General features: G+C 40.5%; 3 protein-coding genes across 5 annotated transcripts; 1 reads left to right on the forward strand and 2 right to left on the reverse strand.

The window, feature by feature from the left end:
- Positions 1-4,953: 4,953 nt before the first annotated feature.
- On the forward strand, positions 4,954-8,504 carry clpp (caseinolytic mitochondrial matrix peptidase proteolytic subunit). The gene is made up of 7 exons (XM_084036927.1): positions 4,954-5,054; positions 5,752-5,853; positions 6,178-6,249; positions 6,341-6,437; positions 6,787-6,974; positions 7,089-7,194; positions 7,895-8,504. The coding sequence occupies exons 1-7, from the start codon at positions 5,043-5,045 to the stop codon at positions 8,116-8,118; spliced, it is 801 nt and encodes a 266-aa protein (XP_083893053.1). The 5' UTR covers positions 4,954-5,042; the 3' UTR covers positions 8,119-8,504.
- An 804-nt stretch (positions 8,505-9,308) lies between these two features.
- Positions 9,309-16,304, reverse strand: aldh3b1 (aldehyde dehydrogenase 3 family, member B1). 3 transcript variants are annotated; one of them, XM_084036899.1, is made up of 10 exons: positions 15,994-16,304; positions 15,404-15,566; positions 14,936-15,046; positions 13,486-13,606; positions 12,953-13,038; positions 12,468-12,549; positions 11,568-11,960; positions 11,259-11,425; positions 11,070-11,169; positions 9,309-10,307 (listed from the first exon to the last, which is right to left on the reverse strand). In XM_084036899.1, the coding sequence occupies exons 2-10, from the start codon at positions 15,563-15,565 to the stop codon at positions 10,120-10,122; spliced, it is 1,410 nt and encodes a 469-aa protein (XP_083893025.1). In that variant the 5' UTR covers position 15,566; positions 15,994-16,304; the 3' UTR covers positions 9,309-10,119. The 3 variants fall into 3 exon arrangements, with proteins under 3 accessions (XP_083893025.1, XP_083893024.1, XP_083893026.1); XM_084036898.1 differs by having other exon boundaries at positions 15,948-16,303; XM_084036900.1 differs by having other exon boundaries at positions 16,190-16,277.
- Positions 16,305-19,254: 2,950 nt separating this feature from the next.
- Positions 19,255-27,408, reverse strand: LOC311030706 (serine/threonine-protein phosphatase 4 catalytic subunit B). The gene is made up of 9 exons (XM_084036637.1): positions 27,264-27,408; positions 26,400-26,656; positions 25,259-25,310; positions 25,117-25,167; positions 23,482-23,583; positions 23,122-23,295; positions 22,813-22,939; positions 21,522-21,711; positions 19,255-20,386 (listed from the first exon to the last, which is right to left on the reverse strand). The coding sequence occupies exons 2-9, from the start codon at positions 26,507-26,509 to the stop codon at positions 20,257-20,259; spliced, it is 936 nt and encodes a 311-aa protein (XP_083892763.1). The 5' UTR covers positions 26,510-26,656; positions 27,264-27,408; the 3' UTR covers positions 19,255-20,256.
- Positions 27,409-27,987: the final 579 nt, after the last annotated feature.

A 27,987-nucleotide genomic window follows, 5' to 3' on the forward strand; every position in this document is an offset into this window, starting at 1 on the left:
TCTTTAAACCTGCACCTATTAGTTCGTTGTGACACCTTGTGGTCAGTTGTTGTAACTGCCACCGGTTCATTTGAAGGGGATAAATCAGCCATCAGTGTATGAATGAATGTTGACATCTAATGTAAGAATAGTCTAAATAAGTGCTTTATAATGGCCGCTCCAGTTACCGTGGTGACGACACACGTTTTGTCACAGCTCACTGGGAAGATAGCAGATGCAGTCGACTGTTTTCTGTAATGTGAAAAAAGCAACGCTGTATTGTACCGGCAGCAAGCAGCAGACAGACACAGTCAGACATTGGGAAGCATTCGGCAGCTGAAGAGACAGACATTTTGGTGGAGACCAAAGCAGAGCAAAAAGAGAGTTAATGTTCATTCTGTGGATGGAGACACGACAAAATCAGCAGGGGATCAAATAATTACTTCCCCCACTGTCTATATATACATGTATATATATTTGTATATTGATGTGTATATGTACAGTCTGTGTATTTACACACACTGCTGTTGTTTGATGCACAGGTTGGTCTGTCTGACGTTACAGTCTTGAGTGACTGATCTTTCTGGGGCCTTCTCACGTCATTGGACTTCCCAATATTCCCAGCAGAAAAACATTATGAGGTAACCAAAAACATGACATGTTTATTGTGGTAATAATAACGTAATGTGTAGGTCATGATGTATATCAGCTGTTAATGCAAGCAGAGCTATGTGGAATCATGACACACGTGACGTTGGACAAACATTTATATTGCATTGTGTGCATATCTTACTTGTTCTCAGTATTTTGCAGCTGTCCACTGTAAGTCGACACAGCAGCATGAGTACAGATATTGCATATTTATTCAGGCTATCATTGGTCTTATCACTGGGACTTAGCAATGTTCGCTTTAGGTTTTCAAACACAAGCATGCTGATGGGACATCTTGGAAAATCAAGCACAGAAAGGTCTTGAAATTCCATCAAAAACTTGATTTATGTGATCGTATTTCATCAGGGAAAAAAACAATAATTTGACAATAATATGAAGTGTAATTCATTGCTATTTGTTAAAAACTAAGATGCTACAAAGAGCTTCACAGACAAATGAAAAAAACATACACGTGACTAAATTGAATGCACTTGAGATTTGTTAACTGTATGAACCGGACCATCAACGTACAAGTTCATCAGGTTTCCATACGTCCTTCTTTTTCTCAAACAAAGGTTTCTTTTGCTTCATGAATTGTGTTTCCCTGGAAGGCTTACAGATATTTAAAGGCTCCCTTTCCTCCAAAAAATAAAGAACAGGAATCTCAAAAATATCTCAAGGTGAAAAGAAACCTTTTTGAAACACAGATTGTGTATGTATAACAAACATGTACAAATGAAAGAAATTCAAAATAACAATCATTTTAAACTGATCTGGGTGATGTTCATAAATAGAAATAAATAAATCAAATAAGAAGTTACACATGGATATTCTTATCCAATAACAACCAATCAAAAACATGTAGATCTCTTATAAAATTGGATGTTAACAAGGGGTCACAATTTGGATATGGCTCGCGAAACAGAATTAGCATTAAGGCCTCTTGTGTAAACCGACCGTCGACCTCTGAACCCAGAAAAGAGCAGTAACTCGACGCCAGTGGCGTGCACCATAATCACACATCCCATCAAAATGCGTACACAACATTTACTTTAGTTTTCAGATGAAATGATCAGCATCGATCCTTCGCCGCTCCTGTGACTGTGTGTGTGGTCGTCCTCGTCTCCAGAGTCAACGGGGCATGTGGAGGAAATCAGGCATCTGTTTGAATGGCTGCGATCCTTCAAGGCCCTAAAACCACAAGAAACACATTTAGCCTGGAGGGATGTGTCTTGTGCTCGATAAAGACAGCGGGGGCATTGTTTTAGCGGTTGCATGACGTACAATAGAAAGAGAACTCGAATCTGAGAAAGAAAAAAATAAACAAGGAAGAACGTAAAAATAACTGATCGATTCAAGCAAAGCAAAGAGAGCCACACTCACGCATCAGAGGAGGACACATGACTTGGGAGGCCTGAACGGGTTGTCGCTGGAGGGCACCCCGGTGAGGAGAGGGTCCTTGTGGGCATTTTGCAGACAGAAGGTCTTCAGTTCCGCAGCAGCCTGAGAAACCTAGATTTCACAATGACACACGTTTGGGTATTTTTTGCTTCATGACATATATTTGCATTTAGAAATTAGCACAAAAACCAGCTACAGTTACACAAACCTCAATACAAGACCAGATTATGATCTCAATAGATTCTCTATCGTATAATATTCTATCTATTATCTCAAAAATGTTGCTGATCATGGTCAATCATTTAGAAACCAACTTATTTACATGTATAACAGGTATGAACATCTCATGTCACGATGATCCTGGCCAAAATAACAAAAATAACCAAGAATCATCCAAATATGCTTAAAATGGCACTTAAACATACTGATATCATATATATAAACATTTTGTTAAGAAACATATATTTTGGTCATGTGACGTCATAGATAAGACATCTTTTTTGTTTGAAAAATAATAATATGTAAACTATACTAATGTAGCATAAGAGCAATGCATTAAAAATCAGGGAATGTGTGTGAAAAGAAATTGAAGGATGTCATAATGATGTAATCAGAGGGCTTGCATTACATACTAGGGGGTGTTTGAAAGAACGCTGGGGCTACGACAATGAGGGTCTATGAGAGGCAAATGACTGCATTATTATCCATATATATCTATATATATATAGATATAGATATATTTGTCATGCAAAAGAACAACCTTCTTTAGCTCTGTGCTGCTAAAAGTTGCATTTCGATGAAGCACACATCATATTTTGTTTTAGAGGAAGAATAAAACATAGGATTTTTATATAAAAATATGAAGAAATCACTCAAGATGGTAGCCATGAAGTGAACATGAAGGGAGGGACCCAATCTTTATTTAATCAACAGATTGATTTATTAATTAACCTATCACCACCATCTTTTATTTATTCTATAATCCTTTTCTTTTCATAAAAAAATATTTATATTGATACATATATAATTTATTGTTACTTCTCTCCCCCAATATATTTTAATTACAGCCTTGTTAAAAACACTAGGAAATCTGGGTACAGATTAGTTTATCTCACACACACACACACACACACACACACACACACACACACACACACACACACACACACACACGCACACACACACACGCACACACGCACGCACTTGAAACTAGCCCTGACTTCTGTTCTAAAATAAGTAGTCACCCGACAATCACACCAGTCACACAGCAGCACAATCAACAAAGCTATCACTGTGCTCACAAGCAGGAACACACTGTTTGCTCCCATCTCGCCGCACACTGGCTTCCACATGACTTACATCATGAGCGTAAACGTGTACTCGTTGTGTAACGTATACATCGTACAGTGTATTCCTCCAGTACGAGGACGCGTTTAAATAGAATACTTTGTTTGTAGTAAACACACAAGACACCACTTTTAACGGCGACTTAGAGTTGTTTCTAAACTTTGCAGCCGATTTAAACCCAACGTTGCCAACTTCCATCGTCGATACGTCATATAACACTCAAATTATGTTTTTGTCACTCAAATAGACTCGTAAATATGTTTTAATACGTGTCACAAAGTATTGTGCAAAGGTAAATATTGTGTCGTCGCGACAGTTACGAGTAACGAGTTTGGAGAACATACAGCCTGGCAGTGACTGATCGGAATTAGTCGGTGCGCGAGATGCGCGTCGGAGCGAGTCACGCGCACAGGAGAGCTGATGTTTGATGAAAGTGTCGAGTTGTGCGGACAAACCTTGATCCGACGGACGCTGGCCTCGAGACGAAGCTGCTTCACCGCCTTCTGGGCGAGCACCAGGCTGCTGTTGGCGGCGCTGTTGTTCGACATGACTGTGTCCGGAGATCAGCGAAAGTCACCAATTACTCCGTTGCATTCAAGTTTCAGTGCGAGGGTGGAATAAAACACAGCTTCCGGCCAAAGCCTTTCAGGATAAAAGCCTATTCACACGGTTATTTTAGCTGGGTCCAGTTTTAAAAATGTAGATTAAATTAAAAATGCCCCTTTTACCCTTTTAGATGATATGCCAACCATACATGCGGAAAAGTAATTATGAGGTGTGCTTACATCAGCTAGAACCAACCAATTTCAATCCTGTTTCATTGGGAAATAAGTCACTATACGAAAGATGGATAGGCCTACCCTTAAAATGGCTGAGAAGCATAATTATTGTACATTTCTGCCAATATGTGAATACTGTTTTTTATTCAAGGAAATGATCATGATACAACTGCCTAAAATGAACAACTTTAAAAATGTGGTTGAATTTGATTATTATAGCTCCAAGAGAACAAATCATGTGTTCAATCGTGACGATACTTTAAGGATGAATAACACATTTTGTTATATATATATATATATATATATATATATATATGTGTGTGTGTGTGTGTGTGTGTGTGTGTGTGTGGGTGCGTGTGATATACTACAATAATAATACTACTAGTGATAATAGTAATTATCATTACTCTATTGTTATTTTTATCATACACCAAATTTAATTTGCAATCAGTTAAAAATCAAAGTAGCTCACACCAAGTTTGATATAAATATATAAATATATATTTATATATATATATATATATATATATAAAATATATATATATATATATATTTTTTTTTTTTTTTTTTTTTACATGAATATAAAATGTTTTAAGGACACCGAGTGTTTAGACTTTAGTGGTACAGCCTATATTACAAGTCGTGTACATAGAGAGTAATTTCATATACTAGAAAGTAATAATATAGTAATAACTGAGGAAAGGGGCGGGGATATAATCCTAAATGCATTCAAACCCGTCCAGCAGAAGGCGCTACTAAAATACATTTCCAACCAAGCCACGAAGAAGAAGAAGAAGAAGAAGAAAGCGGTTCACAGGTCAAATTGGAATTGTTTCCGGTGTAGCCGGGGTCATTCAGAGGGAGACAAACCTAAAAGACTTCAAAATGCTGTTACGAGTGAGTATATGAAGACGTTTTGGGGAACTCTCCCGTTAGACGGGGTCAGACCGTATATTGTTAAAATAACACCGTCGGTTACTGTCGTCATTCCAGCCTGTCGCATTTAGCGTGCTAGCTAACTGCTAAGTTACGTTAGCTTGTGTAACGTCGCTCCAAGGCATCACCTCTAAGCCTGTCAGTGAATGACACGGTCCCGCTGCAAACACATAGATCACGCTGCTGCTCCCCAAACACAACACATACATCCCTGTGTTTTTCACTGTTTCACTGCTTTTTGTATGATGAAATACCAGTCTAGTGGTGTAGTGTACATGGTGGCCACTAACGGATTACATGGAGCACTACAAGTCAACTACAGGCTGTTATGGGACTTTATCCCAGACAAAACTACTAAAGCTCTCGTATATTACATTTTACATATCTATACCTCATAGGGGCTGTCATTGTCAATAGATTAGATGGTTGCTATGAACAGTTTTGTCCAGATTCATCCACATTTGCACAATTATGTAAAGCAGTACTCAAATGCATCATCAAGAAATTTGTTTCCGAAATAAAACTTTTACTTTTTTTAAATTTAAATTTTAAACTCAAAGCTAGAACAGTGATGAACAATAACTAATATTTTAAATGTAATTTGTATTATTTGTTTAATATTTCTATCGCCATATGTTCTGCGTCTTGTGTCTCTCAGAGGGTGTTGCAAATCGGAGGCTTGACGCTGAAACACAGCAGGTCCATCCACCACAGTCCTGCATGGAGGAGTCCTCTTATACCCATCGTTGTGGAACAGACAGTGAGTCAGTGAGATCACTTTAAATGCTGAGCTGTGTTTAAAGGCTGCCGTGGGCTTTTTGGGAGGGAGGGGTAGGAGGTCAAACAGAGCATTTCAGAGAGAGGCTGCACTGCCTGATGGAAAGAGTTTTGTTGAGTGTTAAAGCATGTAAACATGTTCTAATAACCTGATATACAAGTATGCACCAGAAATGGAGCAGAATAGGGCCTCTTTAAAAGGTATACTCGCACAGTGCAGCTCTAGGCTCGTCACATCACCAAATATAATTTATTTGTGTGGATAATAAAAGTCTGAAAAATTCTCCCTTTTGTTTTTTCCCCCCAGGGAAGAGGAGAACGAGCATACGACATCTATTCTCGCCTCCTAAGAGAGAGAATCATTTGTGTCATGGGTCCCGTAAGTGTCTCCCTGGATGTGATCACTTTTTTCTTTCTTTTTTTTACATGTTTTCAAAGTGATTTCTCTAATTGTGCTGTTTCTCACTCAGATTGATGACACTGTAGCCAGTCTGGTTATCGCCCAGCTGCTCTTCCTACAGTCAGAAAGCAACAACAAGCCCATCCACATGTACATCAACAGTCCTGGTGAGACGATCAGTGCTCGATAGGGCAGCGGACAAATGTGTCATGGAGGTCCGTCCGACTTTCGTTTTAAAGTCGACAATCGGAAAAAGGATAACTAGTCGTTTCCCGTTTTTTCGCTTCAAAATAAAGAACGAAAAACGGAAAATTACTCGTAAACCGTTATTTGTTTTAAAATCGGGAAACGACTCATTAACTGATATTAGATGTTGTGTTCATGAATGGGAATCGGGGATGAAATAACAGTGCCATTTTTCATTCCAAACATATATATGATCCGTAGACCGATAGCAATGTCTCTATCTGAATATTCACAAGCACAAGTACTTAATTCCCCCCACCTCTCCCCCAGGCGGTGTGGTGACAGCAGGCCTGGCCATTTACGACACCATGCAGTACATCCTTAATCCCATCTCCACCTGGTGTGTCGGCCAGGCGGCCAGTATGGGCAGCTTGCTCCTAGCAGCGGGAACGTCGGGTATGAGGCATTCACTGCCCAACGCCCGCATCATGGTTCACCAGCCTTCGGGAGGCGCCAGGGTAAGAGGGGCTCCCCGGGCACCTAAATAAACCGATCTGAAATCAAACACGGGTGGTCTTCACCGTCTAACGGTGATCATATCACTGAAAATGTATTTTCGGTGTTGTGTTCAGGGTCAGGCCACAGACATCGCCATCCAGGCCGAGGAGATCCTGAAGCTGAAGAGACAGATCAATGCTATCTACGCCAAACACACGGGCCAGCTGCTGGCGACCATTGGTAGGTTCCCGCTCATCATCTTCTCATTGGTCGCTTTCAGAGCAAAGGCCATTTGGCCATTAAATGTAAAATGTAATGCTGCCCCCGAGTGGCCAGAAAAACAACAACAATCAATGCCGCTTTAAATGCTACGTTTAGTCAACTTCAGAATAGGACATCACCACACTAAAAGTACACAAATACAATGTATAAGATTTCCAGCATACTGTTCACAGCTGACTCAGCAGTGAGGCGCATATAAGCTTGAGATGCTAAGTCCCGCCCCTTCCTTTGGACCACCATGGGAAATAATATGTACCATAGTCAATAGCAAAAGAGAAATAATGTTTTGAACTGTGGCATGTATTACATGTTTGCCAATTTAAAGGGTCATTTTTAAAGCCGAGCGGTTTCACATTAAACTAAATGAACAAACTGAGACTCTTGACTTCAAAATGATCTTTTAAATGGACAAACATCACATGTAATTCATGGTTCAAGTCAAACGAGATCAAACAAATATTTCTCTGGCTGTCGACTGCCATACACATTTTTTCAGAATAAGGTCCCATGGGAACACTGGAAGGGGGCGTGGCTTCGTCTCTATAGAGACGATTACATCAGTACCATGCAGGTGTGATGTACAAACTCTGACAGCCAATCACACACAGTTTTGCAGAGGTAAATGGATGCTCACTTCCACCATTTCTTCTCCTTTTAGAGGGAGTGATGGAAAGGGATCGCTACATGAGCCCCATGGAGGCGCAGGACTTCGGCATCATCGACCGGGTCCTGGTCCACCCGCCCACGGCAGGCCAGGATGAGCCGGAGCTGGTGCAGAAAGAGCCAGCGGCGCCGGCCAGTCCTCCACAGCCAGAGTCGGCGGCCCAGGAGCAGAGCGTCCCCGGGACGAACACCCCTTCCTCCTTTAAACCTGAGCCATGAAGCCCCCACAGAGCTGCTGGGATTTGATACTCTTAATACTACTGTTCCTCCGGTCTGAAGACACTCGTCATGTACAGTGATCAGAAAGTGAATCCAGTGTTTGCTACCTTTTTTTTTAAACATTACTTTGGAGATGTTGATAAAATAAACGTCAAAGCGATGGCTGAAATATAGACGGTCATCTTTTTGACTCCACAAGTTGTTCATGACGGTGAACACACAGCCAGATCAGACCCTCTACTGTAGATGAAATTAAGCCTGGACCTGTATTTGAATACGTATATTTGTAATGAATATATGTAATTACACAATCACCCTTAAGTATGTAATTATCCATAAAGTACAAATAAAGAAATGCAGGTTTTAGGCTGCAGATTGTAAACTGTTCACTGTGTTTTACGGGTTCTCGAACGCCTCCTAACTACACACCTTTCATTCACATCAAACTCATTACCACCTAAACAACATCCAGTGTGAACTACAAATAGCATCTAGCTTGGTGGAGCGTGGAGGCAACGATGATCCTAACGGAGCTGCAGGGAGGATGTGTTTTACAGGACAACCCTCAACAAAAAGCTACGAGAATTTTCCATTTGATTTTGGATTATTGCAAAAAATAAACAACAAATAAAGGTTTATACTGACACGCTTTGTTAAGCAAGATAATCCTCACAAAGGAACACCCCTTATGATTTTTAAGTGAATGCCATCATCACAAGTGAACAGCTAATGTTATTTTGCAAGAGACATACATGTCTGTAATTCATGGCACAATTCAGGGGATCAATGATTGTAGTCTCATTGAGCAACACTTGTTTTTTGAGACGTAAATGCTTCAAAACTCATGAGACCGGTAACGTTATTTATGGAGGTATATTGTCATAGAAGACATTGTTATAATCTCTTAAACTCGTATTAACCACAGACCTTATTTCAGGCAACTAACTAAACCCACCGGCTCCGGAACGAGAGAGCCTTAAGTGCAAAATGCTAACTCGTTAATGGTTTTTAACTCCAGATGAATGGAGGACGTCTCCGCCAATATTGCTGGCAAATGCTAATTTAGTTAATTGGAGAACAAAGTAACAAGAACCAGTATAAAAGGGCCGAGATTCATAGAGGCAATAACGTCAATAATAAGTACTTATTAATTGTATTGATGTTCAAAGTGACTGCTCAGACAATAAAAGTTGAATTTGACATTTATTGACAGTATTTTCGTGGGAAATAGTATTAAAACAATAAAATCTCTGGGGATACCAAGAAAAATACCAACAATACACCAATCAACCAGGTTCAATCTGTTTTCTAGTTGTTTGTCATATTTTCAGTATATATTGTCATATATATGTTTTATGTGTAACTTTTACTTGTACAACGATGTGTGTATAGTTTCTTTTTGGTGCATCTGGCCTGTTAACATCAGCCCATGGACAACAAATGCAAAATAGCCATTTTGGCTAATTCTGGTTCATTTACATATTTATGTTTATTAATGTGCATTTTGCATGACTAAATAAACCTTAAATAAAAATAAAAACAATACAAAAGATTTACGGTGAAAGTAATATGAGGTAAGTCAAACAACAATGTGGTTCTCACCGTGTTAAAAAGCAAGAGGATAAAAGTGAGCATGCAGTGGAACTCCTGGCTCACCGGAGCCAGTCGTGCAAACCTGAATAACAAAAACACCGACAAAGACCTCGCTGAGAAAAAGTGGGAGATTTCTCAGCATTTGGGACAAAATACAGGGTTGAATATTATAAAAGCTTTGTGAATAGAAAATCTTAATGTAACTGACAGATTATTACTGTTTCATTAGGTCTGCCTAGGGGGTGAAAAGTGTGACGAGAGACAGACAATGCATGAGCAAGCAGTAAAAAAGTAAAATGATTAATCCAATTTCTAGTAAAATGTCATTCACAGTCATACACACAGTATTAAAAAGCTCAATCTTAACTTATACATCACACACACACACACACACATACTGGCCGGTCATCACATGAGAGTGCAGCTGCTCTTGGCCGAGGTGGTCCAGCGCAGCCAGCTCAGTTTGTCTTCTCCGTAAGGCGGGTAACGCAGGCCGTTGAATCTCTCCAAAGCCCAGCCGCGCAGCATGCAGGCCCGCCGGTGGCTGAACGTCTCGAAGCCCCAGCGGCCGTGGTAGTGTCCCCAACCACTCGATCCTGGAGGGAGCGGTCAGGACCAACAAAGTAAACAACAAAGTGCATACAGTGGCAGAGTGGGAAATGACATTGAAAGCATCTTTAAAACGGCCTCTCTGAAGTCTGAACTTCATTTATTCCAGCAGCAAATAAAGACACGTTTCACCCAGAAGGCTTAGGATACATTTCATTAGTTCGATACTGGCACAGATTTGAATAATTTTAATATGGAAACATGAAAAATAACCCATAAAGTTCCACGTGTGTGATGGTCTGCCTCACGTAAATGTCATCGTCTATTAGAGCTGTCAATTTTCCTCTATAGTACTATTAAAAATGTCATTCCATATTTTTTTCAATATCTAAATTCTAATAGAATATTTAATGCTCAAATTTAGCCCATTAATATTAACTACACTACACAGGCTAAAACGTTGCCAATGCCATTATTTGCAATGTGGTTGTTTTACTTCCTGTCCACTAGAGGGCGTTCCAAAAACATTACCAATAAATATGTTGAATTACCAACAGCTGACAGCTTTCTCCATAAGTAATAATTAAGAAAGAAAAACAACCACATTGCCGTTCTCCTGGGGACGCTGTGTCATATAGTACTAATACTACTGATTTTTTACTATTCAAATTATATTCAATTCCGCAAGTTCATTCCAACGTCTATGCATGTCTGCAATGTGCTTCGTGTTTGGAGTGAACACACCATTGGAGATACAAAATCCTCAAACTTTCCAGCTTCGGCCTCAAGAGTCTCAGAGTCACACATACCTACGCCTCCAAAGGGCAGGGTCGGCAGGGTCATGTGGATGATGCCGTCATTCGAGCAGAATCCTCCACTGCTGGTGTTTTCCAGCACTTTGTTTACCACCTGCAAAAGAGGACGGACAACGGATGTCCATTATGAGACCGTGTGTCTACAGCTGAGACGTGGGACGCTGCAGAGCTCGGTGTGCTTACGGAGGATTCCTCGGAGAAGACGTAGAGGGCCAGTGGCTTCTCTTGGCGGTTGACGAGGGCGATGGCCTCCTCCAGAGACTCCACGGTGATGATGGGCAGGATGGGGCCGAAAATCTCCTCCTGCATCAGAGCGTCGTCTTCAGCCACGTCCACCACCACTGTGGGCGCTGACAGAACACAGTACGACATGTTAAAAGTGCTGCTTTGTTAGGTCTGCACGACGACGAGCTAACCACTTTTAAAATGCTTGTTTTCTGAATGGAGTCCAAATAGCAGTGACAAAGGCCACGCCCCCGTTTCTTCACCCACCTATGTATTTGTCCTCCTCGTTGCTCTCTCCTCCCAAGACGACCTTCCCACTGGACCTCTTGAGCATATCCATCAGTCTGGTCCAGTGTCGGGGGGTCACTATGCGGGACACGTCTGGACAGGTCTGAGGCTCCTTGGTGTAGAACTCCTCGACGGTCTGGCGCAGCACCGGCAGCAGGGCGTCCCTGGTGGCTGAGGAGCACACCACGTAGTCTGGAGCCACGCAGCTCTGGCCGGCGTTAAAATACTTTGCCCACACCAAGCGGCGGGCGGCGTGTGTGATGTTCACCCCGCCGTATATTAAGCATGGACTCTTGCCACCCAGTTCCAAGGTCACCGGGGTCAAGTGGACTGAAGCTGCCTGCAGGATGCTGCGTGCTACAGTCTGGGAACCTAAAAAGAGAGCGTCCAAAACGTTCATCCTCTGGGGAGCATGAACGTGGTATATCTGCCTGCTAGTACTCAAGATATCTTGCGAGGGACCAAAGTGTTGGACAGACGCCAAAATAACAAACATCAGGCTGGTTGAGATTACAGCATATTTGTATCGGTACGCTTATGATTATAGTCATGCTTCTCTATTTTGGATTTAAATACAATTTTCCTTCAAATCTTTCAAACCAATTCCTGTTTGTAGGATACTGTTGATCTGCTACATTACTTATCTTTAATGTGGAAAGATTGCCAAAAAAAAAAGTGAATATTTACACAAAAAAGAAAAGGTTTATCAGTTTGAACATTAAATATCTTGTCTTTGTAGTTTATTCAATAGAATATATGTTTAAAAGTATATGCAAATCATTGTATTCTGTATTTATTTACGTTTTATACAACTTCATTGGTTTGTATAATGGGAACACTGGGACATGCAGCCATCTGATCCATGCTGGAGGCTCTTACCTGTGTACAAGATGTGGTCAAAGCGATTCTGGAGAAGGGCAATGGTCTGCTCTGCTCCGCCACTCACAACTGCATAACAGTCCTGCAACAGTCAGAGTTCCATCTCACTCAAAGTATAGCAGCGCTAAGAACGATGACGACACACGAGTCAATTTTCCTCCAGCGCTCCACTGACTCGATGAGCTCTGCCGCCGCGTTTCAAAGGGTTATATCCATCCAGTTTTAATGTTTTGCGTTATAAATGTCTTATATTTGCTTTGCTGAAATGTATTCCTGCATTTTGATCAGGTTACGGGAGCAGCCAGTGATCAGCTGCTATCCGTCCTAAACAGTTTGATGGTGGTTTCTCTGAAGGCTGATGACTGAGAAGCCGTTAAATCGCTCCGACAGCAGAGCCTGGTGTTGGCGCGAATTGTAACCAAATTCTTAGATTTGAAGAAGCAAAAACAAAAATCTGGAGGATAAACACACAAATGTTGCTTTACCTGAGACAAATATTTGGGGATGAGCTCTGCAATCAGACGGTCACAGGCGGCGCTGACCTCTGAAGGTTTGATGACCGCACAGTTTCCTGTTTGGAGACAACAACAACAGTCAGTAAAGACCGCCGCGATCGACCAGAAAAAAGTTATTTTCATGTTTTAAACTCAAATTAAGCTCCTTTTCCCCTCAAATGTCACGTTCTGATAAAAGTACAGTAACTTCAAAGTGAAAACTTTCCTGAAAAACTACAGAAGAATGTGTCATTAACTGCTACTCAAGAGTCAAGTAAGGACTTGTTATTCTGTCCTTACATGAACAGAATGATTTGCCAGGTCTTGTCATGACTGTACATCTAATACATCTAATTTCCCAATTTGGGATTGATTGTAACTACATCCATCCATCCATCCATCCATCCATCCATCCATCTATCAGCCAGTGTCATTTGATTTATTGTAACAGGACATGACATATGGAGTGGTACAGCCTGAAGTCAGCATAGTGTGTATTGTGGTGACGAGGCTGTGGATGATACCTGCAGCGATGGCTGCAACCAAAGGTAGGAGGAGGAGTTGTATTGGGTAGTTCCATGGCCCGATGACCAACACAACTCCTAATGGTTCCCTCCGTACAAAACAGCTGTCAACAGCTGTGGCCTGAAAATTGACAAAAAAAATGTGTTATACAGGGGCAAAGAAATCATACACACTCCCCTTCTGGAGGGAGATTTCTAAAGTTTGGAAAATTAAATCTGAAGATATCATGAAAGTCAGGGTGTTGTTCTTTTTTAATCTGGTCATTGTGAGTACCATAACTTTACAGAAGTGCAATACATGTTCAATAACGGGGGGAAATCGTGTTTTTTTGCAGAATTCTAGTGATTTCAGTCCGCAGTGTACGGTAGTGATGTAGAGGTGTACCTCAGGGTGTGTCGGTAAACTACAACATCACATTTGACTCACTGCTGGGTGAAAATGTTATGTCATAATTGTCCCGGCCAAAATAACTGTGATTCACGACTAGGGACGGGATCGGAATAAAGAAAACTCAAGAATAGCTGATTGTGGTGGATTGACATTATCGGAATGGAGTAAGGAGGGAGTTTTAAAAGCTAAAAATATTCCTTGCTTTCTTACTTACATTTTTTTTTTGTGGAAGGCACTGAGCTGCATTTTACGTTATGAAAGGTGCTTTGTAAATAAAGTTTGTCATTATTATTATTATCATCCCGATAAATCAAAATATGCTTAAAACTCCTAAAATGGCACTTAAACAAGCAGGAAACACTTTGTTAAAGGGACAGTGTGCAACATTTTAAGTAATTTATTAGCTAAAATCAAGATCTTCATTCATAAATAGGTCCTCATAAGATTATAATTACCTCTGCCAATAATCTGATTCATCCTCGTAAGAGAAGAATTTCTTATTTGTATTTACATTGGACGGGTAAGTCCTCAGAAGGTTTCCATGTCGTTACACCATTTTAAAGACTACAAACTGCCGAGGAGGGACAATAAGCAATAACCACTTCAGTCACAGTTGTTTGTGTTTGTTGTGTGTCTAGTTGTTAGCTGATGCTATAGGCTATGACATAGTAATGGAAGGTTACCAAAAATAAACCAATAAAATCATGGCAACATAAACACTATCTTGCTGGAGGAGTAATTATTTCTACATGCTCATGTTTGTTTGAAATATCAACCTCATCACCTGAAGAATACTGGTGAAGTGGTGTTGGATGATGTTCTCATAGCTTCTTGGTACATAACGGCTACCATAGTTTACATTTTCACCACTAGATGGCAGTAATTCTTACACACTGTCTCTTTAAGAAGCAAATATTCTTGTGTCAAACTCAACATAGAATAAGATCATAAATCATAAGTTCACCCTGAATGAATACATGTTTAAAATGTATTTCTGCATCCTGTATTTTCAGGTCAGGTTCCGGTTCATCCAGTTTTAATGAATCGTTGGTAACATACCAGGTTTTTGCTGACGTACTCCGGCTTCATCCAGGTTGTCAAGTTATTGATGGCGAAGTGCAGCTCGTTGAGAGTTATGTGCACCTCCGACAGGATGGCCTCAAATTTGGGCTGTCGGGTGAGAACAACAATAAGAGGCAGGTTGATGAATTGTAGCAGACAAACACATGAAAAACACCCTGCATGTGTGCATGGAACCATTTCACCTAAAACGTACAAAATAAAAAGGTAGCTAATGTTTGTGCAAAATGTTCAGTGTGTGAACTAAAAAAAACTCATCCTTGGGGTATTTCCTTTGCCAAACTGTGTGTGTACACTCATGTATGTCATCATTGTTTACCAACTGTAAGAGGGACTTCAGTAAAAAGAGTAGAAATACTGTTTTAAAAAAGGAAAATGTTTAGAAACTGTAACTTTCATACAGTTGTGTAAAGTTCACCACATCAGGACGGGCAGACAGATGTGTACCTTTGCCAGGTCTTGGTGCAGAGCTTTTACAATCTGTTCCTCGTTGTCGCTGATCATGGCCATGAGCCTGCTCAGCTGCGTGAGACGGAACTCCGCCGGTAACGTGACGCCTGACCGGAACGCTGACCGCAACCGGTCCAAAACCTGGCTGTGGGAGTCCATCCTGTCACAAACAAGAAGGGAAACACAGTTCACCTTCTAGATAACTTGAAATGACAAAACCCCAACTTTCGTTAAGCTGTGACATTAGTAGAATACATGGAAGGTTTTTTAAGTATTCCTTTGAAGATTTCCCAAGATTATTAAGATGTAGCCATTAACTTAACCTTGATGCACAGCAGGACATATTCAGCATTTAGACCTGGTACAATCAAAATGACAAAAGACACTTGGTCATTCTTATTACTACATAAAGCCCCGCAGACAGGACTAGCTGGGAGTGAACACGTGACTCCTGTAGTGTTACCGCAAACGGAAAAAAAAACGAGTTTCTAACCGGCTAGCTAGACTATTGGACTAGAGCTACTAGCTACTTCTGACCCACCGTAACTTCAACTTCGCGTTGACGCAGCAGGTTGAATAAACCGCACCTTGGCTGCGTGTAGCCGGACACACCAAACCAAAGTGGACGTTAGCAGACGAGTCCCCAATGACCAATCAGCGAGCTCGTCTCGGGACCAACGCGTTTCGGTTCCTCCGGAAACCTACGAGAACTTTCTCCGGACGGCAGCTAACGTTGCTACTGTGAACACAGCCGGAGAGGGAGTGCTGCCGTGTTTCTTCTACCAGTTGTTCCGCGTCCCGCAGCCCCCGTTGCCGTTGACACGCCGCTAAGTGGGAGACTGTCCTCGGGGTGTGGTGTCTTTAATAACCGGTTCACTTCTGGTAAAGGGAACGGTTTTGGTCGATCTGGAAAAACGAGTTTTTTTTTAATATCCCACCTTGTTGTCAGGTCAGGGGTAAGTGGCTGTCATGGGCGTTTCTAGGATTTGAGGACATCCGGGGCTCAGCCCCTATATATTAAATATAATATTTATATAACAAAGTATATTTTATGAAGTAAAAGTAAAGTAATAAAGCAAAGACAAAAGACTCTTAACTGAAACATCATTGTTATACCATTCAAGGAGTTCATTATTTGTACAAATGAACAGTTAATTGAAATGAATGATAATTTCCATGAAGATATATAACAACTACTAATAAACAATGCTAAAATATAGTGTAGCTCTGTGGATATCATCACATAATTATATATATATATATATATATATATATATATATATATATATATATATATATATATATATATATATATATATATACATACATACATGCTGTATATACACACACATAAAAATGTTACCAGCATCTCCTACTGCATATAAGAACGTGCCACTCGCAAAAAATCGCACCAATACAGTCCATCTGTGGACGGTGAGGACATGGCTCCTGGGAGTCTGCACAGGTAGTGTATGCCATCCCAGAAAACCAGTATCACTCATGCAGTAGTCATTGGGGAAAAAAACAGCGGGTCCGGCCTGTCCCGACACACTCAATCCACCCATCGGAAAGAACCTTCAACATCTATAACCTCGTGTAAAAGAGGGCACGCCATTGTAAAGGAGGCATGTGTAAAGGACTTTCTATATTGCCCTTATGACTGACTTTTTTCATTGAAAACGCCTTTGAAAAGAATAATGGTCACAATGTTAAAATAATAACAGTAGACCTACTTAACTGAATAGCAATATGCCATTTCATAAAAAATAAGACAAAATAAATCAATAAGAACACAGAAATAACTGTAAAAAAACACATTGGTTTCCGATCGGAGTGACTGCTGACAGATAAGACACCAGGATTAATCAAGCTAGAGATTGTGTGAAAAGAAAGACGACACATCCAGAAGTGTGGTAAGTAGAATCTCTCTCTGAAGTACAACAGTGACCTTTTACAGTTTTTCTCAATTGTTTACACACAAATACTAGTACTTGAGACACAATGACCACAACATGTAACTCATGCACCAACACCCTGAACTAACTCTGCTAAACTGCAAGCACAATTCCTGCTTTACACTCAAATTGCAGTTTTAAAACACACTTTTTTAAAAACACTACACACAATTCTCTGCATTTGGCACAATTTTCATGAAGAAAATCTCTTGTTTTCACAAGGAACACACTGCCATTCAAAATTCTAAAGTTAATTTCCCTACTATGCACATTGACTCATCACATGGGAAAACACCTGCAACACAGTTTTACAATTTGCAATCAGAGCATTAGCATAAAAGTGCAACAGGTGAGCTCTTCTGTTTTGGAGCAATGGATGCCAACATTGGCAACAGAGGCAGAGCCAGAGGAGTGAGAGTACGAGGAGGAGCCTAGCATGGATTTGCCATGCTAGGCGATATTTCCCCTGCTGCTCGGCCATCGCTTGCATTGCCTGTGATGTGGATGAGGTGCTGTGGCCAGACCGAAACAGAAGAGAGGATGCAGGATAGTTGTTGTTGTTGTTTTTTTGTAACTGTATACAGTCATTTCTTCTGGTTTTGTATGTAGACCACTGTATATGCAACTTTGTGTTGGTTTGGATGAACACTGTGTACATTACAGTATTCTTGTGGGAAAAATAAAATATATAAAAACAATATTCTAAAATATTTTACAACACATTTATGTATGTCTGTAGTGAGTGTAACACTGAACAAAAAAAGGCCTAAGTCATTATGGTAAATGGAGAAGAAGTGTTCATCGTGTTTTACATTGAGCACATGTGTTCAACTGGTTCTTATAAATGTCTATTCATATGATGGTTTGTGTGTGTCATTGACAACAAAATACCATTTTGAGAAGAAATAACATTGTTTTGAATGTAAAGTTTCATTTTGCAGGAGAATTGAGGGGTTTTGCCCATTGTGTGTGTGTTTTTTTGATTTGTGTGTAGAGTTCTGAGAGTATGAGGCATGCTTTCAGAAAATGTGTGTAAACGATCGAGAAAAACTGTAATCAGAGAAAGAACCAGTGAGACCACTGGTTCTTTCTCTGATTAAAAGGTCACTGGATAAAAAACACAGCAGGTAAGATACGGTAACATCAGCGATGGAACATAACTACGTTAGCTTCGGCTGTTGGTGATGTAAATTGTTGTAGATGGTACATTAAAATCTGATTTAAAAAAATAGTCCATTGACTAGTGTACATATGAATTAAGGTCCCATGTGACACCGAAAGGGGCGGGGCTTAACCTCCCGTTAAGTACATCTTAATACATCTTACATACAAGTGTACCACATGACTGGCATACACCTGCCAGCACTTGAAGCTCAAAATGAGAGTGAATACCAACGGAAGAATATTGGAGGATTTGGGCATTTTTTTGGCCCACTACCCACACGGTCAGCTGTGTTGCTCATTCCATGAACGCATGATCCTTACAAGTTGTACCTCGTTGTAAAGGTGACTAATCAGGCTTTCCAACGATATAAAATACAATACCAATTGGTATTATTAAAGGGGAAGAATAATCGACTAAAATAACGTTTGTAAACTGTTTGAGGACTTTACCCATCGGTATGTTACGATGATTTCAAGAATTTACACAACAAGGTATCTAGAAAAGACCAGCTCTACTCACAGAATGCCTAAATCCAGTATCTACAATTACCAACAAGATAAAATGCAGCTTCCTTCCTTTCTTCAGACAAAAATGTAACAATCGATTTATTGTAATTTTTGTTGTTTTTTTAAATCATGATCTGCGATAAAATCCTATATGGTCCCATCCCTGTGTCTATGTAGCCATCGTTGGAATGCATGCGCCATTAAACCACACCTGGAAAGAAATCAGCATTGATACAAAACTTTATTCTCACAATATCAAAATTGACAGACCTACAGAGATTTGTAGATTAAAAGGAATTAAGAGAGAAAACAATGGTGAATATAGTGACTCCCGTTGGCCAGTCATCATATTTCTGATATTTATTTGTAGGGTGCTGAGCAGCAACACTCGGTATGTTAAATAGTGACACACATGACGGTTAAACAGAAACATAAGAGCAAGGGGAGGTGGGGGAATACATCTTGCATTTAATCCTGGCAGCAACAATCATAAAAATTAAAAAAAGATAAAGATAAAAAAAAAAAAAATTCCTTGAGGGATGCGTTGCTTATTTTCAATCAGCTGTGTGTCACCGTAGTGTGGGCATGAGCGTTGTTTGGCTTTCCTCCATGTTGCCGAGCACCTAGAGCTCCCAGCCAATCCACCAGCAAACGAGCCAGGAACTCTAGGCGCTCGGCAACCGGCGCCCTTCGTCTGTGCACGCCTACATATCTGGTTGAAAATTGGCAAGCTTCCCTTTCAACGACGCAAGTTTAAAACCCCCTACGTCTGCAATTTAAAAACAAAGAAGAAAATCATCTAAAAAGACAAAAAGAAAAGAAAAAAAGATCTAACTCCTACCGGATACTTTTCAAACTAAATGTTTGTCATGGAGAAATAGTAGAAGAGTGGTGAAGCATGAGTCGGGGAGGGGAGAGTGCTGTATCTACAGAGAGCGAAAGAGAAATGGAAAGTGGCTGAGGGAGAAAGAAAATGATGAGAAGTGACAACAGTCATGGGCCCAACGTCCACCTCGCTTCCTACACCCTTCACAGTGGCTGTTCTGTCAGCTTTGGGCAGTGCGGCAAAAACCCAGCTCCTCAAGCTGAAGCTGTATGCAGCTTCGCAGGGTTTGGCAGGTTTTCTGTCTAACTGCTCTGAGTTCAGACTGATAGGATGGAGGGCGGCTGGTGTGAAATGGTACCGGAGGTTTCGACACATCATGGCTGTCTGAGCGAAAGACTTCACAGGAAATAGTCGGCTACTGGCTTCTTGGAGGGGATGCCTCTGGTCTCTTGTGGCGCTGCCTCGAATATGATGAACTCCCGCTGTAGATGCTCATCCAGCTCCAAGATGGCCGCCACGTTGCCACACCTGATTGCAGGGAGAGATGGACAACTGGTTAGGACATGAAAGTAATTTCCTTATTATAGTTGGAATATTTCAACTTAAGGTGAGAAATTCACATGATGCCATGTCCTGAAAGTCTATCCAGTTGAACTAAGTAACATAACGTGTCAGTTTGTAATTCAAGTCATCACTTAGTCAAGTTTTCATATAAGCAGTAAGTTACATGAGGACTGAGCGCTGTGTGAGAGGGAGAGAAGGTGGACGATTACAGGCGTGCTTCTGTAGGTTGTTTATAAATCATAACGAGATGTCTGTCAATGTTATGAATGAAGCTTCAAACTATTTGGTCCAGCCTGAGTCAGTTGATTTAAACGGTAGGCGTACAGTAGGCTACGCGCCCTCTGGACAATATAACCGATGTACGCAACATATCGCAAAGGGTTAACAACAGTTATGAGAGTATCTGCCTAAGGTAATTGATGACATCATCATATGTTCAAATGTAACCTTATAAAATTGTGTTTTTGGTGAGAAACTTATTACAGCCGGTTGAAACAACGAAAAAAACAATATTTCCTCAACATTGGAATTTTGCATTTTCAAGCAAATAATCAACACTAATGAAATAAAAAATCCTAAATGTTATCATTTTACTATGGTGAAGGTTTGCACCAACTTTGTGACAGATGAAATCATTTTCAGAATGACGGTGAAACATTTTTGCATGTCACCTTGCATACCAGCTACTATAACAAAACAAAACAATCTGTACAAGCCGATATGGATCATAGACATCAGGGCATCTCTAAAGTCCTCTCTCCATGTATATTTGACCCTTCTTTTATCTGCTGATCCTATCGGTGAACCTTTTGTGATTCACTGTTCACATACATAGCTGTGATACCTGCTGATGAGCAACTGATCTCAGACTGCATCTACACAAGATACGTTGAGTCAGTGTCGATCAGTGTCTCGGCTCAGATCCCAGATAGGTCAGTCATGAAATTTTAGTTCATGATTAATTGTCAAATGTATCCAACTCCAAGAAGAGAAAACACTGCACATTGTAAAGTAGTGCTATCCGACGTCGACACATATCTCATCTAAGCAGGTATTGATATTACGTCAATCAGGGACTATTTCAGTTTCATCTACGTACCTGTAGCAGTAATTGGGTGCCGACCACACAGTGAGCACCGTCTCATTGAAGTGCCACTTGTAGCCCTCCATGACCAGCTGGTGTGCTCGACAGATCATGTGGATGTCGTTGGCGGCGTTGAACTGGGCCACCACGTCGCTCCCAAACAAGTAGCCAGCACCTCTGGGACTCACCCCCCACCCTGTGGTGTCTGAGGGAGAGAAGATACATCAAGTGAAAATCTGTTTCTCAGGACCACATTACACTTCCCTCTTTTGTATGAGACTTTTGTAATGACTGTCAAGTCTGTACGCGCCAAAAGTGGATCATGCATGTCATGGGATCTGATCTGCCAGACCACATGCAGAGGTGGAAAAGGGAAGAGAAGACAGCTGAGACCTGCTGTCTGAGTCTGTTAAGTTATTGCTGATGAAAACCATACACCGTATAAAAAATGGACGTAGTCTCCATGACGTCACCCATTGGTTTCTGAAGGAAAGTGGGTGGCTCCGGCCGTCATCAGCTGGGCAGTGACAACAGCCTATCTCCTGGCCAGAGGTGAAGGAGGTCTAAGGGAACTGACTTGTTTTGGAGCCTGAAGTGGCCATTTGAGGAACTGCAGTTTTTGGCATTTTTGTGTTTGGTTCTTTTCTCAGCAGTGGAGGTTGCCACTTGATGAAAACCCAACATTTCTCAATTTTACTGCTTCAAAATAAAAGCTTTTAAATTACAAAATAACATGGAACTTATATTGTGAAATGAAATGTGTTCATCCATCGTTTTACAGCTGCTCCTCTGAACACAAAGTATATCCGATTACTAACCAAGCAGGCAGGTTGTATTTAATTGTCAACCGTGGACACACTTTTGCAAACCGCTGAGTTCTGATCGGACACACCCGATGACAAAAGTCACATTGGAAATAGTGTTACCACAGCCTCACACGTGTCATCAGGGTGAGGTGAAGATGAGGCATGGGACGATTTAAAATGTCTTTTCATGATAGAGAGTTAGTCATCTTTTTCAAGTCACCCACTTGACGATATTCACGATTATCATTACAATATCATATAATTATAATTACAATTAACTTGTTGTGAGTGATGTTATCACAATCCGCATTATAATGCATTGTCCCAACTCTAACTAGTACAGACTGTCGTAAACTCTGGAAATTATTGCTCTAGCCCCGACTACAATTACACCATGGCTTCAAGTTTTCCCCATCATCATGCCACATTGTTTCCTTTCATAGACATCAACATATGGGTTATAAATTCAGTTTAAAATGCTCGACAGTATGCCTGTATACCTTCAGGGTCTGACCACAGGAGGTCACACATAGGCCCATCATGGGGAACTTCCTGTTTTCTGTCAATGGTCCGGATCTGGTCCAGTGTCTGGATGGAAGGGGACAAGCCTCCGTGCACACAGAAGATCTAAAGGACAAAGAGAGGAGTGTATCAACCCAGCTGATGGATCTTATATGATTCTGTATTGGAAAGTGAGAAGTTATTCAACCAGCTATTAAACTAGCAACACCTCCACAGAAACAATGGAATCTCTGCATGGAATTTCATTGTCATCAAAGTTGAGGAAAATGTAGAACGACGCATCTCACCTTTCCATCAATGATGGCGGAGAGGGACAAGTAGTCGAATATCTCAGTGCAGTATCTCCAGACTGTGACTGAGCCGTACTTGCGGAGGCACTCGTCGTAGAAGCCGTAGACCTGCGTGATTTGCCGGGACTCGTGGTTTCCCCGGATCAAGGTTATCCTGTCTGGATAACGCACCTGAGGAGCACAGCAGAAGCAAAGAGATGAGCACAAATGTCATGTTTTCTGCGTGTCATCAAAACCTCAAGAAGAAGAAAGAAAGAAAGAAAGAAAAAGATCCTTGCAAAAAACAACTGAACATTGCAGAGAAGGGGGTCTAATTTCTTCTCCAAACACCTCTGGAAAAAGAAAAGGCATGTGTACCTTAAGAGCTAGCAGAAGAAGGAAAGTCTCCACACTGTAGAAGCCTCTGTCCACAAAGTCACCCATGAAGAGATAATTTGTCTCTGGGACATCACCACCAACCTGCCATGTGGAAGGAATTGAAAACCAATTAGTTTAACAGTGTTTATGTAAACGCATCAACATTACTTTGATGACACCACCACTTCCAGTGGAACTGGACCCGTCTCAAGTTTGACCTGGCACCCTTTTGCCAGGAGTGCTGCTCCCCAATACAGACAAACAAGTATAACAACATACGCCATAGAACAACTATGTCCTGCAAGCCCCACAATGCTACAAGATTTATCTACACCTCACTTCAAATTGTCATGATGGATAAGGGCAATACTGACCAATCGCATTACCATAAATAACCCCCTCACCCCTTAGTACAGTATGATTGGGATGCAGCAGAAACGCAGCAACTATCAAACAAGGTGAGCAATAGGACTAAGTGAATTATGTCAGTCCTAACGGCCATCGAAAAAATGCGAGGAATATTGTGCCAAATGTTGGTGCTTACAGTAGCTGGTAAATTAGTGCTTTTTTGAATACTCAAAGACCCTCTACATGAGATGCAGGACCCATATAAATACAGAATACACAAATAAAATACTCAGACATGTGTGGAATAGAAACTAGATCCAAAAAAGACAGAACTACAAATACAACATTTAGGGGTTTGAAAACCTACCGACAGATTCTGTTTTATCTGAGTCAGACTAGAGAATAGTCAGTTCAAACATCATTGTTCTTTCTCTGTGAAGTTTACAGGAAGTAACATAATGTAGCCCTGGTGCATTTCATAAGTGATCACTGCCCTAGATTCCACTTAAAAACAAATTGTCTTTTATCTACTAGATTCCTCGTCAGCAAATGGTCATCAACCAGCTTTAAAAATGACATTCTTATTTATGGGTAAGTGAATATGGGTTAATTTGGGTTTAGAAAAGGGACTGATAATATTTGGAAAATCAACTGATAAATATGTAAATACGAGTGTTTAATTTAATTTGATGTTGCCAACGTGTTGTTTATCATTGAACCAATAACTCATTCACAGTGACAGACCGTTAACATAATGAGCTGACATTTCAATAAAACTGAATGTTTACCAATTTTATTTTTAGAGTGTAGAGAAATAAACTCGGTTTTCATTCACACAAAGTACTGAAAATGTATTCCTGTGGTACCGGTATCTAATTTTTTCAAATGGTACAACGCCTGAACAAATAACGCTGGAGTATATGTCTGAAATATGCCTGACAGTTTGTTTTCATGAAAATGGTTACATTTTTGTAAGAGCTGCACTGAAGTTATACCATCGGCAGTGAAGTAAGAGACAACATTTAACACAATTATCAGGTTGTGTCCATTATGGCCATATCACGATAATTAAGGAAGTTATTATTATTTAGGACTGTTGTTAAGCATTGCATATTCAGCATATTGCCCTTGGATAATGTTCATAATGTGTGCAACACTTTCCAGCACCACCAGCCAACTTTAAAATACAACACACTGACAGATAAAAATATTATTCCTCATGCCCCCAATGTGTAAAGGCCTTAAGGCTGTAGTGAGCAATGTGTGAGACAAGAAACGGACACTTACTCTAAAGAGCTCCTTCAAGTCATAGAACTGACCATGTATATCACCACACACCTGTGAGAAAAAACAGGGGGAACATTACCACATTTAAATTACTTTAAACAAATGTCTAAGCAAATAAGCGCCACAAGAAAATGTTTCTTACCGTGACAGGAGAGTCTACTCTCTGGACATTGCTTTCTTCAACCAGAATCTCTCTGAAAATAAACAGAAATATGATTTGTCAACTTCTTGTTTGTAACAAGTATCATGGAAAAAAAACCCACAAACAAAACCACCAGAAACTGTGACCATCAAAAGTAGCAAACCGACAGACACAAGAGTTGTTTCCTGATGCCATACTACGCAGTCATTCTAAGCAGATTGTGAGATGTTTTTAAATGCGGCTTTTATTGAAAACTAAAAATTATTAAGATTTTAAGAACATGTTTTTGATTTATTTATGTGAATTTTAATGGACATTCAAGACTCAGTTTAACTGACATCCACCTTTGCATGAATTGTATCTCCCTGCAAGACTATTATGTGGAACACGGAAAATGTTGGCAATGCACCAGTTGCTGTTAGAGGATGAGAGCATGCTAGTTAGTTTAGTCCAATTAATTAAGATCAACGGACCATAGCATGCCAACAATGTTAAACTGGAGTTGTGTTCATCTGTGGATACACTTCAGACATTTAATTTATGACGGCATCACCAAAATGTGTTGATTAGTGGCACGAAACAAAAACAGACTGGACGGCCAGTCCATATCCCCACTGTTTTAAGGACCCTCCTACCCACCATAGACAATACAGAATTAAAGCATATGTTGAAAGCGCTTGAGCTCTGAGTCTGTTGTGTCTAAGCAGTGGGTATTCAAGTTCGGTTCAGGAGTTTTATGATAGAAGATTACAATGCATTTTTTTTTTTTTAATTGAGCTACATTTACATTAGACATTTCTATGATTTATTTAACTATGTATTAGCAATATGCCAATATTTGAGTGCCTCAACTGATAATAACTGATAAAGTAATAATTGGTCAATGAGCATAATGTTAAATGGTAATCATTGTCAATATAAACAAACTAAAAGTTATTTTCCTACATTGTCTTATTGTACCGAAAACGTACCAAGACAACACAAAAACCAAGGCATGTACCAAATCATGAATTTTGTGCACAGTTACACTCCCATTAGTATGCTATCAGGAAACAGCTTAGTTATTTACTTCACTTTGTGTTGTGTCATTCATTCTGATTAAACTTGTGTGTGTGCTTATTAGGTCGAGTTCATTAGTTACCTGGCTTTGGCACACAGTGCCTTGACTTCATTTTCTTTAATGAGCTCACAGCGTCTGAGCTGCTCTATCTGTCGGTCCAGGTCACTGATGTCCCCCATTGTGACACACATAGGGAGAGCTCCTCACACACTATGGTCACACGCCGGGGTCACTCAAAGAACCGGCTCTTTCTTCCACGGGCAGCGGAGCAGGCAGTCACAACACTCCTCGGAACTGGACTGGGCCCTTCAACTCTTGTGCGTTAGCCTGTTGTTGAACTAAAAACAAGGGGATATAACAGAGATGCAATTCAACAACTGAATTAAAGCAAAACAATGCAACATAATTCACGTAACTGATTTAGTTTACGTTTGCTACCCGAACGTGAAAAGCTAACCAACTAAACGAGAAAGAGTTATACAGAACAATAGAAAACTCACATTGCATTATTTGTTTATTTACAGAGAATACAGATGAACAATGCACCAGAGGAAACTGACGTTATTCGTCAAGGAATGTGAGGCCTATGGGCGTAGCTAAATAGTGAGCTAACAGTTAGCGCGTTAGCCTAGATAGCTGCTAACGACGTCAGCGAACTGATCCTTTTGATAACTTAGCCAACCATTTTGGTTGAAAATTCCTGGAGGTGAACATTGAGGTCTACCAACTAGTACCCAAAACCGCGGATAAGTTTAAGTATTTAAATGAAATTAAGAGCCGCAGCGTTATTTAGCTTAGCTGTCGAAGCCTTGTATGTTAGCTTGCTAACCACGGCTGTCGGAGTTCCAGCGGCTAATTCACGAACAAGCTAGCTACCGCTAGCAACACATTGAAACGATTCACACAACGCCGCTCATTCGACAAAGTATGCGTAAGAGCAAATACCGTTGAGTCAGTGATGGCAGAACGGTGACCAGCAAACATCTATATGTTTCATTCCGTGTATTCATCCACCGGCTCCTCTCCTTCCCCCGGTAACTATCGTCTTTGCCGGTTCGCTCCTGCCGTGCTCATGAACGACTTCACTGTAACTTCCGGTGTTGGGAACGCGCTTCGCTCAGTACAAGCATGGGCTGCGTGTGGAGAAGGGAGTTCACACTTCAGTTCACATCTAAGTTATAAAGTTTAATTAGTTTCCCGTTTGCCATTAAGCTGTTCATTAAACGTGAATGAAATGACGACTGAACGAAAACATAAGAAAGCCTGAGAGTTAACGGTAAAGACACATTAAATGGTAAATTAAAGCCCCTTCCAGTCAGAAATGTATTTTGCTCTCGTTACGTCACTTGGACGTGTGCCCTTTACTGTGTGAATACGTGCAGCCCAGATCACAGCCAGCAGGAAAACCAAACCGTGGTTCAATATGCAGCTTACAGAACTGAATATATATCATTTCAAGACAGGAGTACATTATTTAAATAAGTATTTTTTTAAATATATGTAAACTTGTCTAAAGGGGATCTTTACATCATTTTAAGTCATTTCTAACCGCACAACCACATAATTTATAACATGTAGCTCAAATATTATATGTAAACTTTCATCAATGAAGTAATTTTTCAAGTAAAAATAACAAAAATCTCCTGGTTTCTTCTTATGATGATCTGGT

This window comes from Eutrigla gurnardus (assembly GCF_963514095.1).
Source record: "Eutrigla gurnardus genome assembly, chromosome: 20".
NCBI lineage: Eukaryota > Metazoa > Chordata > Actinopteri > Perciformes > Triglidae > Eutrigla > Eutrigla gurnardus.

Coding starts and splice junctions, on each gene's coding strand:
- clpp (XM_084036927.1), top strand. Junction 5,854..6,177: donor CCATCGTTGTGGAACAGACA/GTGAGTCAGTGA, acceptor TTTTCCCCCCAG/GGAAGAGGAGAACGAGCATA. Junction 6,250..6,340: donor TCATTTGTGTCATGGGTCCC/GTAAGTGTCTCC, acceptor TTTCTCACTCAG/ATTGATGACACTGTAGCCAG.
- aldh3b1 (XM_084036899.1), bottom strand. CDS start 15,565: ATGGACTCCCACAGCCAGGTTTTGGACCGGTTGCGGTCAGCGTTCCGG. Junction 15,047..15,403: donor TGCACCAAGACCTGGCAAAG/GTACACATCTGT, acceptor CTCACCCGACAG/CCCAAATTTGAGGCCATCCT. Junction 11,961..12,467: donor TGACCACATCTTGTACACAG/GTAAGAGCCTCC, acceptor CTCTCTTTTTAG/GTTCCCAGACTGTAGCACGC.
- LOC311030706 (XM_084036637.1), bottom strand. CDS start 26,509: ATGTGTGTCACAATGGGGGACATCAGTGACCTGGACCGACAGATAGAG. Junction 25,168..25,258: donor GAGTAGACTCTCCTGTCACG/GTAAGAAACATT, acceptor TTTTTCTCACAG/GTGTGTGGTGATATACATGG. Junction 21,712..22,812: donor CCTGTGGTCAGACCCTGAAG/GTATACAGGCAT, acceptor TCTCTCCCTCAG/ACACCACAGGGTGGGGGGTG.